The sequence below is a fragment of the Pinus tabuliformis genome, chromosome 5_2, assembly GCF_031772625.1.
Source record: "Pinus tabuliformis cultivar Carrire ecotype Pingquan chromosome 5_2, CPIR1, whole genome shotgun sequence".
NCBI lineage: Eukaryota > Viridiplantae > Streptophyta > Pinopsida > Pinales > Pinaceae > Pinus > Pinus tabuliformis.
The window spans coordinates 331,321,795-331,338,348 of NC_142306.1; the positions used below are offsets into that span (position 1 = coordinate 331,321,795).

General features: G+C 36.8%; 1 protein-coding gene across 1 annotated transcript; it reads left to right on the forward strand.

Annotated features, from left to right (window-relative positions):
• Positions 1 to 15,471: 15,471 nt before the first annotated feature.
• LOC149158842 (plasma membrane ATPase 2-like) lies at positions 15,472 to 16,334 on the forward strand. The gene is made up of 3 exons (XM_089434111.1): positions 15,472 to 15,652; positions 15,744 to 15,908; positions 16,135 to 16,334. Exons 1-3 carry the CDS (start codon positions 15,472 to 15,474, stop codon positions 16,332 to 16,334), a joined length of 546 nt encoding a protein of 181 aa, XP_089290237.1.
• Positions 16,335 to 16,554: the final 220 nt, after the last annotated feature.

The window sequence follows — 16,554 nt, forward strand, 5'->3', positions numbered from 1 at the left end:
ACCATATAAACACTACAGATAGGAGAATCCTTGAAGATATTATAAGTGGTAGAATTATATTTCACTACATTTCTAAAAGATATCTTAGTGCTTACAATTACTCTTATTAAAAAAATTGATTTTTCTTTATAATCAAATTTAAGAGTTAAGTATTTATTAATAAGGTAAATCTTCCTATTGATACCCTCCTCATAAATATGGTAATAGCAATTTTGATATTATAAATAATCTCAACTTTAATCTATTGATTTATGCTTTTATCGACAATATCCACAATATAGCTATTAAAATTCACTCATTTATATCAAAATTTATTTTAAAAAAATTTATGATAATTTTAATTTTTTTATTTTTTTTTAATAATCGAAACTTACACCAAATAGGTTAGGTGAAGTAGCTCAATTACCCATCGCGTTGATAGCGACAACTTTGGTCCATAAATGTTCCAGTAAATGAAAAAAAAATATATCAAATAAGTATCAGCGGAAAAAAAGCTACGCCAAATAATTGTAATGAAATACTTTCTCGATGCATTAAATCTTTAAGATAAAAAAAGATTCCATATAACATTTCGGCATACAAGCTTATGTCAAAAACTATCCCATGTATCAAAGAAATTATCTCATACACTTATTTTCTTATATATTTTTCATATAAAAGACTTGTCAGATATGGAAGAAATTTTGTTATGTACTTATTAGTCCCTGCACATAGCAGGGATTATTGCGATCGATAAGCATTGATTTATTATTTAATATATTATCACTTATTAAGAAAATATTTTGTTTAATAAATTTTTATTTCGACTTTTTATTGCAGGCTTGAGTGTATAATTGCTTGACTGTATAATTTTCTTAAAATTTAGGATAAATAGTTCACAGTTGTTTGGACCTCTTATTGCCAGTTCGATTGTATGTTTTTCCTAAAATTTAGGATAACCAGTTCTAAGTATGCTAATGGCTAGGTCTCCAGGCTAGTCTTAATTCGTCCATGTCTGCGTTCATCTGAGAAGATTGTCTATTTGTGTTCCCCTATAAAAAGGTTTTTGGTGTGCCCTGTCAGAGGACTAATAAGTCCCCTCTTGCAGCTCCTTTTGGCCAGCCTCATCCGAAGACAACCCCGCTAATACGTTGATGATTCACCACCACCAGGCCCACTTCCATAGCGAAGAGGAAGTAAAATCATACTTGTTGGTAAGCGAATTATATAATGCTAGTTTCAATACATTCTCAGATCTCGATTTCTCCATTTTTCTCTATGTTTTCCACCATGGATTTTACACCTCGGCAGGGATAGGATACTCTAAAAGGCCACTGTTATTTTCTTTGGATCGGTCATGAATTTGTGGGTTGAGATTGTCCCAGAAATGGGCAGAGGATGAAATAGACACTTGGGTTGTATGCATCTCGTGTGTGGTACATAGCTTGTTTTTTTCTGTCAAAATTAGTCTTCTGTGGCACGTAGGTTGTGTTTTTTTTTATAAATTAGTTATTCTAAATTAGGTGTGTTGTCTGTTTTATTTCTTCATTTCATTAAAGGTGACAAACACTTCCCTACCCACAGATATGATAAGAGACACACAAAGATTGCATGTTGTCGATGTGTCTAGGTGTCTGTGTTCTCAGTCCAGGTGTTTGTGCTCTCATTATTGAGGAGAAATGTCATCATAAGGCTCGTACCCATATATTTCTACCCGTTATGTAATTATGCAATTCTATTCGTTCTAGCTTTAAATAGGGTTTTCGATGTCTCTATTACCACTATTGATTTGTTTAAATGCTTCGTCAAAATAGCCCATGATCAGAAGTCGTTAAAATCAATCCAGTTGAATTGTTTGTATGCAACACGGCAAAAAAACGAAATTTAGGATCTCAACGAGGATTCAAAAGCTGAAGACAAGTTCTAGGACACTTAGGGATTTTCTTAATTGCTATAATTTTTAGCAGAGATCCTTTGCATACTCGAGTCTAAGGATTTGCACGCAACGTTATTACAGTATTTCCTGAATGCCTGGCCGCAAAGACTAATTATTCAGCATTTGGCTTCAAGGATCAGAATTTGAGCTGAAATTAGGAAAAATAAGGAGTGTTCACTTTTTTTTTGCAATGTTCGCAGAGATTCAAGGACGAGAATCAATGGATCTTACGTGGCTGAAAACTATGCCATTCGGTGGTGTATGTCTTGAACTATGTTACATTCTGGGTAGACATTTCATACTTCCATTGCCTTCCAATGTCGTTGTTAATGCCTTACCTCCTTATGAATGATGCAAAAAACAAAATTCATGAAATCGAGAAGTTTGCAAAAGTTATGGGGGACTTTAAAATTTTACAATTCACATTCCTTTATTCCCTACAGTTACAGTAAATTCTTTAGATCTAATCCTTAGATTTAATCCAAAACATGGAATTCACGTGGTCTTTGGTCTTCGAATATCATGAAGGAAGAAAACTTTATATAAAAGTAATTGTCCTACTTTGTACAATATGTTGTTTAAAGTAACGGGTTTTAACTTAGCTTTGTTTGCTCGTGTTTTTTGGTTGTAATTCAATTGGGCGGATTTAAGTTTGGTGAAATCAAGTTAATTGGTGTTAAATAGCATATCAGATTTATCTCATTCCAAATGAAAATTAAGAAAAGGGAAGAAGGGGGTTTGTCATCACTAATATTTGTTGGAATGATAATTTTAAACTGCTGGGCGCTGACAGTTGAGCAACGACCCAGCTTATTCAGAAAACAGCGATTGGACTTTCCCTGCGATGCGATCTGATCGCACATCGCACTTTCCCTCGTCACCCTTCGCTGCATGCTTGTATTATCTGCGATGCGATATTTGCGATGCGATATCGCAGATCGCATGATTTAAAGGTTATAGAGGCGGTGGCACATCCTCTCTCTTCTTGCGATGCGATGGTGTGATAAGCCATGCATTAAATTCAAATAGGATATTTTGAGCCGTGTAATTAATGATATTTACTAGGGTTGGTAAATGTAGGTGAAATCTTAAATTTTATTATTTTTATTTTCACGGAAGTAAGGGAAAAGCAACACGTATTGTAAAAGATATTTTTGTGTTGTTCAATATAAAAAGAATGCAAGAGAAGAGACGAGTGGAGCAAGAAGAGTTCTTTCTTCTCTGCAACTCACAGCAATGCTGAAGATATAACTTTCTGAGATAGTGGAATCAGATTCTGGAACTGAAGTTCCTGTTGTAAATCTCTCTGAGTCGAGGAAGACAATTCTGTAACAGTTTTATTATTATTTTATATGATTAAGATCCTGGATAAAACCAGAGCGTTGTTCTCTGTGATATTTTTTTTTGTGTTTGAAATGAACAGAAATTTTCTAACATTGTATCAGAGCTAGTCTAGGCACTCAGTGAGTAAAAAAAAAAAAACAGAGCTTGTTTTTCACTGTAGGCGCTGTAAGAAGCTTATTGAGCAGATTCTTTCTAGCAGAGAAATTTTTTGCTTGTTTTTTTTTTTGGTCAGTATCTCTTCTTTATTTACACAGGTAAAGATGGCAGATGCTGGAATAGGTTTGACAAATCCCCAACTGCCATAGTTTAATGGGAAAAATTATAGTTATTGGTGCATAACAATGAAAGCATTCTTTGCTTCTCAAGGAATATGGGAGCTGGTTGAAACTGGCTATGCTGAACTTGCAGATGCAACAGCGTTGGCTGCTTTGACAGCAGCAGAAAGAGACCAGTTGAAGAGTGACAAGAAGAAGGATGCCAAAGCCCTCTTTTTCCTCTTCCAATCAGTACATGAAAGTGTTTTTCTGCGGATTGCAGCAGCAACAAAATCCAAGGAGGCATGGGATATTCTCAAAACTTCCTATGAAGGCATGGAGAAGGTGAAGACTACAAACTTGTAGATGTTGAGAAGAGACTTTGAAAATCTCAGCATGAAGGAATCTGATACAATAGATTCATTCTTCACTTAGGTTATTGGCTTGATAACCCAGATAAGGTCTCATGGTGAGATTCTTGAAGAAAGAAGGATTATAGAGAAAATCTTGAGATGTTTACCCTCAAGGTTTGAATCTATTGTAGTAGCAATAGAAGAAACAAAAGATCTCTCACAGTTCACGGTAGATGAGCTGAGTGCTTCATTTTTGTCTCATGAACATAGACTGAGTAGAGGAACAAATTCCTCACTTGAGCAAGCACTCAAGACTCAGATGTCTTTTGGCCAAAGAAGAGGTCGAGGCAGAACAAACAACAGAGGTCGTGGAAGAAGCCAAAATAGAGGCAGAAATTATCTTGCAAGCACAAGCGGAAGGAGCTACAATCAGAACCAAGATGAAGGTTCAAGCAAACAACAAGCTCATGGACAAAGGTATGATAAATCCCAAGTCCAATGTCATTATTGCAAGAAATATGGGCACTATGCAAATGAATGTAGGAAAAGGCAAAGTGACATGAATAATAGGCAGAATGCTAATTTTGCAAATGAAGAAGATAATAACCCAAAGAACGTGATGTTAACATGTAACATAACACAAGACAAACAAGAAGATTTTTGGTTCTTAGACTCAGGTTGTAGTAATCACATTACTGGAAATATTGCAATGTTTGCCAATCTGGATGAAAATGTGAAATCTGAGGTAACAACAGGGACTGATGATACGATATCTGTCAAGGGTAAGGGCAGAGTCAGTATTCGAGCAAAAAGTGGAGAACAGATGATTGTGCCAGATGTATACTATGTACCTGGTCTGAAATGTAATCTTTTGAGCATTGGACAGCTCATTAACAAAGGTTACAATGTGTTCTTCAAAGATGATTTGTGTACAATCAGAGACATACCTCCAAGTAAGAAGATCATTGCACAGGTGCAGATGACCAGCAATAGAATGTTTCCTCTCAAACTCAGGGCAGATTTGAAGGAAGGCACAACTATTGCGGCTGTAACACAAGAAGTCTTTCAGGAACAACTGAAAGATGTGAATTGGTTGTGGCATTTGAGATTTGGACATCTCAATTTCGGAGGCCTGATTTTGTTGCACAGAAAGGGAATGGTAAAGGGATTACCATTGATCGAGAAACCGGACAGCCTGTGTGAAGGCTGCATCTTGGGCAAGCAACACAAAGAAAGCTTTCCAGCAGGAAAGAGTATAAGAGAAAAAGCACCATTGGAAATTATTCACTCCGATGTGTGTGGACCGATGCAAACACCATCATTTTCCGGAAATAAATATGTTTTAACTTTCATTGATGATTACACCAGAAAGACATGGGTGTATATGCTGAAACAGAAGAGTGAAGTGTTTGAGAAATTCCGCCACTTCAAAACTCTTGTTGAAAAGTAGTGTGGGCATTATATCAAAGTGCTCAGAACAGATAGAGGAGGAGAGTACATCTCCAAAGACTTTTTGCGTTTTTGCAGAGAGAATGGCATACAAAAACAGTTCACCGCAAGGTATACACCTCAGCAAAACGGAGTTGCTGAAAGAAAGAATAGGACCATTCTTGACATGGTCAGAAGTATGCTGAAGGCAAAACACTTGCCGCATGAGTATTGGGCAGAAGTTGTTACTTGCGCAGTTTACATCTTGAATAGATGCCCAACTAAAGCTGTCATGAACAGAATACCAGAAGAGGCATGGAGTGGTAAAAAGCAAACTATCACTCACATGAGAGTATTCGGTTGTGTGGCATATGCACATGTACTGGATCAGCTAAGAAAGAAGCTTGATAGTAAGGGGGAGAAGTGTGTCTTTATTGGCTATTGTGATGAGTCAAAAGCATACAAACTCTATAATCCATCCACCAAGAAATTGATAGTAAGCAGAGATGTGCAGTTCATTGAAGATGAAGCTTGGGATGGAAGTTTAGAAAAGACAGTGAATGTGAAGACAATTGTGTCTCATGAAGAAGAAGAGGAAGGGACAGCAGCAAATAATCCTTCCTTGGTGGCTCCTCCTCCACCACAGCAAGTACAGCAAATGACACCACAAACTGGAATTCGAACAGCCTTAAGAAGTCAAGGAAGTGCTTCTCCAAGCACACCACAGGGATCAGATATACCCTCAAGTTCGGATGGAACTCCAAGTACACCAAGAAGACCAAGATTCAGAAATCTGAATGAGATTTATGAACAAGGAGAGGTAAGTAACAATACCGGTCTGAATTCATTATTCGCTTTATATTTTCATGTTGATGACCCAGTCCATTTTGAAGATGTTGTAAATGAAGATAAATGGATTGAAGCAATGAATGAAGAAATTGGTGCAATTGAGAAAAATAAAACATGGGAGTTAGTGGACCTCCCTGTAGGCAAAGATGCCATTGGAGTTAAGTGGGCCTATAAGACCAAAAGCAATGCTGAAGGCAAGATTGACAGACACAAAGAAAGACTTGTTGTGAAAGGCTACAAGTAGCAACAAGGCAAAGACTATGATGAAACCTTTGCACCAGTAGCAAGGATGGAAACAGTCAGAACAGTGTTGTCTATTGCAGCACAACACAAATGGAAGATTTATCAGATGGATGTTAAATTTGCATTCCTGAATGGGATATTAAAAGAAGAGGTTTACATTGATCAACCTCCAGGCTATGAAGTTGAAGGCCAAGAGCATAAAGTTTGTAAACTGAAAAAGGCTCTTTATGGGCTGAAACAAGCTCCAAGAGCATGGTACAGCAAAATAGATGCTTACCTGATTGAGAATGGGTTTGACAAGTGTGATGGTGAACCCACACTCTACATAAAGGAGAATGACGGTAAGATTCTTATCGTTGTTCTATATGTAGATGATTTGATTTTTACAAGCAATGATGCTTCTCTCATTGCTGATTTTAAAGCAGTCATGAAAAGTGAATTTGAAATGACTGACTTGGGCTTCTTAAGATATTTTCTTGGAATTGAAGTAGACCAAAGTGAAAATGGCATTTTCATTTCTCAAGATAAATATGTAGAAGCAGTGTTAAAGAGATTTAACATGCAGAACAGCAAAGCAGCTGTGACTCCAACTGTAATGGGGCGGAAATTGACCAAAGAAGACAGCAGCAAATATTTTGATCCAAAACTATACAAGAGCATAGTTGGCAGCCTTATGTACTTGACTGCAACTAGGCCCGACATTATGCGCGCTGTGAGTTTAATTTCCATATTTATGGAAAGACCGAAAGAGACTCATTGGCAGGCAGCCAAGAGGATTCTAAGGTATGTGAATGGAACGAAGGGGTTTGGTGTTTTATACTCCTCTTCTGAAAGTTTCATGTTGATAGGTTACACTGACAGTGATTGGGCTGGAAGTGTTGATGATAGGAAAAGCACATCAGGATATGTGTTTCATATGGCATCGGGAGCCATCTCATGGGCTTCCAAGAAGCAACCAGTCGTAGCTTTGTCAACAGCAGAGGCAGAGTACGTGGCAGAAACAACAGCAGCATGCCAAGCAGTGTGGCTGAGAAGAGTTCTCAGAGATTTGTGTCATGAACAAGAAAAGGGCACAACCATTTTCTGTGACAATAGCTCAGCAATAGCATTGTCTAAAAATTTTGTTTTTCATAAAAGGACAAAGCACATAGACACCAAATTTCACTTCATACGTGAAATGGTTAACAATGGTGAGATTGTTTTGTAGCACTGCAGTACAGAAGATCAGCTAGCTGACATCCTGACAAAACCATTGGCAAAGAAAAGCTTTGATCATTTCAGGAAATGCCTGGGTATGCAGAATAAACCCAGCAATTAAAATTAAGGGGGAGTGTTGGAATGATAATTTTAAACTACCAGGAGCTGACAGTTGAGCAGCGACCCAGCTTTTTCAGAAAACAACGATTGGACTTTCCCTGCGATGCGATATTTGCGATGCGATCGCAGATCGCATCGATTTAAAGGTTATAGAGGCGGTGGCACATCCTCTCTCTTCTTGCGATTCAATGGTGTGATAAGCCATGCATTAAATTCAAATAGGATATTTTGAGCCGTGTAATTAATGATATTTACTAGGGTTGGTAAATGTAGGTGAAATCTTAAATTTTATTATTTTTATTTTCACGGAAGTAAGGGAAAAGCAACACGTATTGTAAAATATATTTTTGTGTTGTTCAATATAAAAAGAATGCAAGAGCAGAGACGAGTGGAGCAAGAAGAGTTCTTTCTTCTCTGCAACGCACATCAGTGCTGAATATATAACTTTCTGAGATAGTGGAATCAGATTCTGGAATTGAAGTTCCTGTTGTAAATCCCTCTGAGTCGAGGAAGACAATTCTGTAACAGTTTTATTATTATTTTATATGATTAAGATCCTGGATAAAACCAGAGCGTTGTTCTCTGTGATATTTTTTTGTGTGTTTGAAATGAACAAAAATTTTCAACAATATTTTCAAAGATGATATATGTTTTGTACAGCATGACGATTGGAAACAATGCTTAAAATTTGGTTTCCTGACTTAAAATAGTTCCTTGTTTTACTGTTGCCAGGGAATGATGAGTTGTGTTGTTCGAAAACTACCTATTGGACATTTTGTAAAACTAACAACATGAATAAGGTCATTATTTTTTAAATTGAGGTTCAGATGATATTCGAGATTTGGTTCGAGATTTGGTTATGCACGAAGGATTCAACTAGGAACTTCGTGATAGCACACTTTGTCTAACAATTCAATTTATAATTATAATGTAAATATTTATTCCAACTTATTTCCGAAATTGAGTAGTTTATAAGCTTAAAAAAAAAATACCAACAGGAATACCAGGAGTGCTAAAGCACCCATACGAGACTAGAAAAGGACAAAAATAAAAGAATGTTTAGGAAGTACTAGAGTCAACTTTAGGAAAAAGCAGCAAGAGGTTACCAAAAGTGAAACCATAATACATAAGGAATGTTAGAACATCTCTATGAAAAAGTGAAAAGTAAAATAAGGCTTTAAAGATATATAATCAACTTAGATTGATTTTAATCACATATCTTAGTACGAGTGAGATCAACGTAGATTGATTTTAATCACACACATAAGGAGCATTGAGAAGGATCCAAACAAAAATAGATATAATTATCTCGAGCATCCTACCAGGGGAAATTAGTTCATTATTAGTACATTCCTTGGCTCGAGATTAGTGCAATCTTGGGGGACTATTACCAACCAAGGGACATGGTTGCTCTAAACCTTGCACATATAGTTTATTAATAGTATATTCCTTGGCTCAAGATTAGTGCAAGCTTGGGGGACTATTACCAACCAAGGGACATGGTTGCTCTAAACCTTGCACAAATAGTGAGGACAGGACTCCCAAGGGTGAGGATAGGACTCCCAGGGGTGACCTTGTGCAAAAGGAAGCAAAGTACATAGTCCAGATTATGTTCTAGTTTATCTTTCATATAATGCTATATCCCAAGCTTCTTGCATTTTTCCTTTGAATGTTAGGAGAACAGTTACTAGCGGAGCTTGAATGACTCTTAGTCTTTATATTTTAGATTTTGGGTCCATTTCAATGAACTTTGTAGTTCCCTTTCAAATCTATACTTAGATTTTAGATCAGGGTAGTACTTCATGTATTTCCTCTTACTTTTTGTCACCTCCTTTATTTAGGAGCTAGATTTCTACTCTCATTTTTTATCAATATATGACAGAAAAACGCTACCATGTGTAAGACAGAATAGACAAAGCATAATAGACAAAGCACAGTTTAAAAATTATGGTAAACTTATTTTTAATAGAGCACAAAAACACTAGTAACATTACTTATGGTAAACCTACTTTTATTTTTAACAGAGCACAAAAAATCTGGTAAACTTATTTTTGGTAAACTTATTTTTAACATATAAAAAAACAAAAAAAAAACTCAGGAAAACTTATTTATGGTAAACTTACTTTTAACTTAACACAGAAACTCTCGTAAACTTATTTTTAATGTTTATTAGTGCCAATCCACGATGGTTATCTTCTTGTAATACAATTGTAGAAAATTTGTTGACAAATGTTGTTTGCTTGACTCTGTGTTGCTAGGTTCTCGTCTTTCCAGTGCCAATTTTTGTCCAGGAACAAATAGAACTCCTGCAAAAATATGAAATATAGAGTTCATAGCCAAGGCGTAGAGTTAATAGGCAGTTCACTGATTGAAAAAATACATTGTCAGGTGATGTTCCCAATAGTCTCTTGTCAAAATGGGCAGGGATTGCCACTGCTTTCCATCCTTGTTTGAAAATTAATTCATCAAACGCTAACAAACATCTTCGTTGCAGATATCAAAACTATAAGAAACTGTACGCAACCACTTTCATAATAATTAATCAAAAATACCTGCTAATAATGAAGGTATCCGCATATAGGTGTATGTGATTCTTATTTGATTCTTACAGTCGTTCACACTTGATTCTTATAGTATAGATCGATGTTCAACCTGAGTCTCAGTACAATCTCCATCATCCAAACAATTGACCCAACTTTATTATCAAACAAGTGACCGTAGCTTGTTTTGATCTTCCACGGATGCATACAAATACATATATATATATATATATATATATATATATATATATATATATATATATATATATATATATATATATATATAAATGCACAGTCATGAAATCCAATGTGCGATTAATATTTAAAATTAACTAATTTCAAACTCAAATACATATGCATGGCTTCACTATTAATGATCACAACACATTATTCAATAGACTCATGTTTTCAATATTTTTTGGAAAATAACCTCACATGAAAATTCATGGAGTTACAAATATTTTACACAAATAACCCATGGATAACTATCCAAGTTATTGTTCCATATTCCTCATTAACCATTAGATACAATCTTCATCATTACATAGAGTAACATCAGTAAGAAATAATGACTTACAAAATCATTCGCTGTCGTTGTAACATATTATCATAAACTTTATGAGGTACCCTTGTATCATTTCCAATTTCCATGCTTTTTTTTAAATAGGTTAATTAACCACATACTTCATAATGTAATATTCATGTCATGGAAGAAATCAACATCATCAAATTGGAACAATGAGCAATCACATCATTGAACATCGATATACCCTAGAAACCTGATGAGGTGAAAACTAGCAAACATTTAATTTTATTACTAAACACTTTTGATGGTGTTCATGCCTCATTCAATGGTTATAAGGGAGTCCATCCCTTGACCATTGTCATAAAATATTACAAATAATATCATCTAAAAAATAACATAACTCATTATAAGCTATTGCACTCATCATGACATCATATACCCACAAACCCTTGAGCATTGTGTCTTTGGGGCATAGTTCTTGCTATCATTGGATTATCATGTAACTCACACTACCCCAATATGCATAGACCACTAAATTATTTCCTTCCATAACAATAAACATAATCCATTTTTATATGTCGCAACCTTTTCCTACAATAGGTATTCACAACAAACTTGACATCATGTTGAGATCAAAAGGTTATTAGACAAATCATTATAGTGATGCTTCAACATATATTAATGTACATCCATAACAAAAAAATGAGGACATGCCTTCTTCACATGCATTAATAAAATAATACAAGATGTCTATAAATAAATACTGCATCAACCATTATTCCCCTTACACACACACACATTATTTCTCTTCTCCAAATGAAGCACTACGTTATTAGTCCCTGCCTGGGACTCTTAGCGATCGATTGTGCGTTGACGGCGTATTAATCTCCTGTTTGACCAAAAATATTGCTGTGCATCACAACTTTAACCAAAGTTTTCATATTAGAAAATAATATAAAATTTATTATGTAATTTTTGATTGGACAACAAAGTTGAGGGTCTTATTGCGGGCTTCGCAGCTTTCAAGACATTATGTTCGGGGTAAAAATAAGATATCCAAAGTTTTCAGAGATGAAAAGTTTTTGTTATCCAAAGTTTCCTCATATTGCCGAGCTGAACATTTTATCAAAAGCACAACTTAGTTTGTCCTAAGTTTTTGGTACCTGTTCTCCGTGTCCTGCATGCAGTGTCCTGCATCCTGCAAGTGCCAGCTGTTTGCATATGCAGAGGCATCCATGATGGTATACAAATACCCTGTCTGGACTCTGGAGTAAGTTCAGAGCAGAGAATGTGGAGCAGCTAGTTTGAGGAGCAGAGGAGCAGAGAGCGTCGAGCGGAGCTTTACCTTTACAACTTGTAAGTTCCATTTTACAATGACTTAATATTACTTTCCACGATTACAGCAGTTCCACCATTACAGTAGTTGTTTTTTTTCATGCCATTTCTTTGGTTTGGCTTCGGCTCACAATACTACCCTTCCATTACAGACAGACAACCTCTTTGCCTATGAACAGAAGCTCAAATTCTTAGGCTTCGGTGCTATGCTCTGCAACACTTTCAACATTTACTTCTTTCTTTCGACCTTCATGATTCTGTTGCCCTCTGATCGGTGTCATGGTGCGCACAGGCTTCTTTTCCGGCTGGGCTTTGGATTGGTGAGGTATTTTTGACGTACTATCCTTGAATTGTTAACCCTATCTGTTTTCACTATGACATCAATATGATGTTTAGGGTTTATGTTACAGGAATGGAAACTTGTGGCTGCTCCCATTCCAAAATGTGTACATGCGTCTCGCTCGGCTCTTCCTTTCTTTACATTGCTCAGGTTCTGCACACAGTGAAAGGTATGTTCAAATTTCAACAATTTAATGATCTAGAATAAAAATAGAGCAAAAAAATATATTTATAGCTTTTATTTCCTGTATACTTGCAAAAGATTCACACGGGATAAATTACTTTGTTATCGAAGAAGTGTTACAGAGTACGCTGAGAAATGTTTCTTGTTTTACCTCGGATGCAGGTCAGCTGGGAAAGAGCAGATCATGAGCTTTGAGAAACTGTTGTGGTAGCCAATACCCATATTTTGTGCAAATTCTCTTTTAAGTCTAGCGTAATCCCACCATTTTCCTAGCCTTGTAGTTTGTTGCATGGCATAGTAGAACCACACCTCATTTCCAAACACTTGTGTCGCCAATGATAGGAGTCTTTGCCGCTACTCGATCCAAGTAGGTGTGGATGGGCCCCTCTCGTGCTGTAGGTGCTGAGCAAGAGTTTATTTGGGCATGTACTTGTAGATGAGTATGGGCTCTCCATTCTCAAGACAGTAGCCCATTAGACACACCAGGTTTGGATGTTCCACAGATGACAGAAGCTTTATTTCGTTCATCATCTGTTCGATTCCATGGGTGTCGATATGTCTGATCATTTTTACGGCCACGGGACAGTCGCCTTTGAGTTTCCTGGCATAGACCATTCCAAACGCACCATTTCCCAATCTTTCTTCTTCGGAGAAGCCCTTTGTAGCCTTCTCCAGCTCCTTGTATGTGAAAATTGGGATTCTGAAGGATCCACTGTTGGCCGAGAGGAGTTTCTTTCAGCTTCTCCTCCTTTCGTTTGCCAGAGCCTTCTTCTTGAAGAAACAATATAGCAGGACTATCACCACCACCAATGTCGCCCTGCAATTAACCATAGCTCCGTGGAACGGTAAAAAAAATGAGACTTGCATGCAAGAGGCTAACAAATATAATTAAGATCGAAGCTCTGTAATGGATATTTTCCTTACCTCCGAGGTAATCAAGCTCAAAATCGAGAGACTCCAAGTAGTCACGTAGTCACGTGGCATCCTCCATGTCTTGCATGGTTGTTTTGGGGAACTGAATAGTAAGGCGCGTGGCCTTCATGTGGGGTCCACATTACTTTTGTCACTTACAATCTTTGCATGGCTTACAAGTGCCTCACCGTGAATCCAAGGGCGATTACCCCAGGCTTATGGAATGAAATTCAAGCCAAGAAGGCAGCATTAACATAAAACACTGCATTCCCTTAAATTAGTTGTGGTGCAGCTATAATGGTTAGTAAATGTAAACAACAATAAAATGTTACTATAAAAATGGTTAAATAGTAAATCAAGAAAGGGCTTATTATTACTACTTGGTAAAATATCTATGACCATTAGAGTGGATCAAAAGACGAGAAAGCCTTATTATAAATTGAGTCGTAATGCCATGAAGTATTGTATTTTTATGTGGTTATTATTTATTTATGGTGTGCAATCCCAAATGATACCAAGATCCTTGTCAACAATGGTGCTGATCTTCATGTAGGCACTGCTAATTCAAGCTCACCAGGAAAAGAACAAGCATAGACATGCAAAAGATTGACATGAGATAAACTACTTACTCTGTTAACGAATCGAGTTATTCTCTTCTTCAGATAGATGGGATCTCCCAGTGAACCTCTTTGCCTCTAAAGCACGCCGCTCTCCAGTTCACTCTGAAACGAGACCCCTCATCCACTCCTGAAACATGAAACTTACTCACTCACCAACAACCCTAGTTTCACATCACCGCCTAGCGGGATCAAGTGTTCGATGGAGAAAGCCAGGTTCTAGCTAGATGTGGTCTACTTCCTGGTCTATTGGTTGTCATCTTTCATCTACTAGTTGTCTGCCCAATACCCAAGCAATCGTGGTTAAGCTTATACTCCTAATTTTGCATGGCCAAAATGCAGTCAGAGGAAATCTATATGGCTAAAATACAACCTGAGCACCTCTAGAAATCAGGGAAAAAACCAAATCAATATGCAAATGGTTTTGTAGTTGATTCTGTCATGAGAATTAAAGCCGAATGCCACGTACAAATGCAAGGTCTGGGAATATGCAAATGGTTTGACATTTTGATTCAATCATGGGAATTAGAGTTGATTACCACTTACAAATGCGAGCTCTTGAGGATGCCACCTGGTTTCTAGTCAGAACAACTTGTAAAAATTACATGGAAAATAGAAAATAGTGAATAGCGGTGCCAACACGTCAGAACTTCCGTGCAAATGTCATTTACATTTTCCTTTTTTTATTATATTATCCTGATGGCTGCAAGAGCATCCAGAACAGAGAATCAAGATGCCATTGATGCAAAAATTGTTGGGATGCTTGCGGATCCTAAGGAGGCAAGTATTTTTTTTATGTCATCATATTAAATTTTAGTTGATAAGCAGGCCTATGCTTATTTTACTGATTTGTATCTTTTGTTGTGGGTTTTAATATCCATGGATGTAAAAGGCGCGGGAAGGCATTCAAGAGGTCCATTTTCTTCCTTTTAATCCAACTGACAAGAGGATAGCTCTCACTTATATTGACAATGAAGGGAAAATGCATTGAGTTAGTAAAGGTGCTCCAGAGCAGGTATTGTTCTTTGGATGTTTGACCTTCTTCATTAGGCTTGGTAATGGGCTGTCTTGTTTAGAAAGTGCTTCAAAACTTATTTGTACACATTCTATTAAAACTGAAATGACCAAATACTTTCTGCTAGATTCTTAACCTCGCACATAATAAGCCAGAAATTGAGCGGCGAGTTCATACAGTTATTGACATGTTTGCTGAACGAGGACTTTGCTCTCTTGTAGTTGCATATCAGGTTAATAATATGGCTTCTTTTGCTTTATCTGCGGGCTGAATCATCCCAGTAAGTTCTTCTTGTTGATTATGTATATCTTTATAGCTATCTCAAAATGTTTGCAGGAAGTTCCAGAGGGCAGGAAGGAGAGTCCAGGAGGGCCCTGGCATTTTATTGGATTGATGCCTCTTTTTGATCCCCCACGCCATGACAGTGCTGAAACAATTAGAAGGGCTCTTAATCTTGGTGTAAATGTCAAAACGATCACAAGTATGGTGAGGTTATGGTGTCATCAGTTTCACTACTATTTTTGTAATGCAGCGAGCTGACATTTAACTATTTACTTGCAAATGTTCATCAGGAGATCAATTAGCTATTGCCAAGGAGACAGGTCACCGACTGGGCATGGGTACAAACATGTATCCATCATCCTCTTTACTAGGTCAGGACAAAGATGAATCAATTGCAGCTTTGCCAGTTGATGAACTGATAGAGAAGGCTGATGGTTTTGCTGGTGTTTTCCCTGGTGAGCAACAATTATCTTTTACTTCTGTGTTTTTTCTTGGGAGTCCCACTCAATTCTTTATATTTCCAACTCCCTTCTCTCTTGGTTATGGAACTTTATGCTTCATGGTTTATATTATAACTATTATTTTGCAGGTGGAAATGTTTATCTCAGATACTTTTATTTTTTCATTTCCTTAATTAGTGTTTGATTCCATATCCTTCCTGATTTTGACTGGTCATTGCAGAGCATAAGTACGAGATTGTTAAACGATTGCAGGCTAGAAAGCACATATGTGGAATGACTGGCGATAGTGTTAATGATGCGCCTGCGCTAAAGAAGGCAGACATAGGAATTGTTGTTGCTGATGCAACTGATGCAGCAAGAAGTGCTTCTGACATAGTCCAGTCAAGAAACTGGCCCCATAGCTATTTTGTTACCATGTAATATTTGCATCCACTGTGAAATGATTTACGGCTGAGAGTACCTGCCTGCCTTGAGCAACTTATATGAATTATTGTTTTTAAGGTTTAAAGATCAAGAATGTTTATTTGTGGTTGAGCATTTTTGAAAGGGTTGAAAGGGCTAAATTCGATCGCTTTGTATCTCCAAACCCTATTCCTAAATGATTTTGTGCATTTCTGTTTAGCATCTTCATTCAAATAAA

Bases quoted from the DNA above. Each gene is read 5' to 3' on its own strand.
- LOC149158842 (XM_089434111.1), top strand. From the start codon at position 15,472: ATGTATATCTTTATAGCTATCTCAAAATGTTTGCAGGAAGTTCCAGAG. The intron at 15,653-15,743 runs GTATGGTGAGGT...AATGTTCATCAG, and splicing joins AAATGTCAAAACGATCACAA to GAGATCAATTAGCTATTGCC. The intron at 15,909-16,134 runs GTGAGCAACAAT...TGGTCATTGCAG, and splicing joins TTTTGCTGGTGTTTTCCCTG to AGCATAAGTACGAGATTGTT.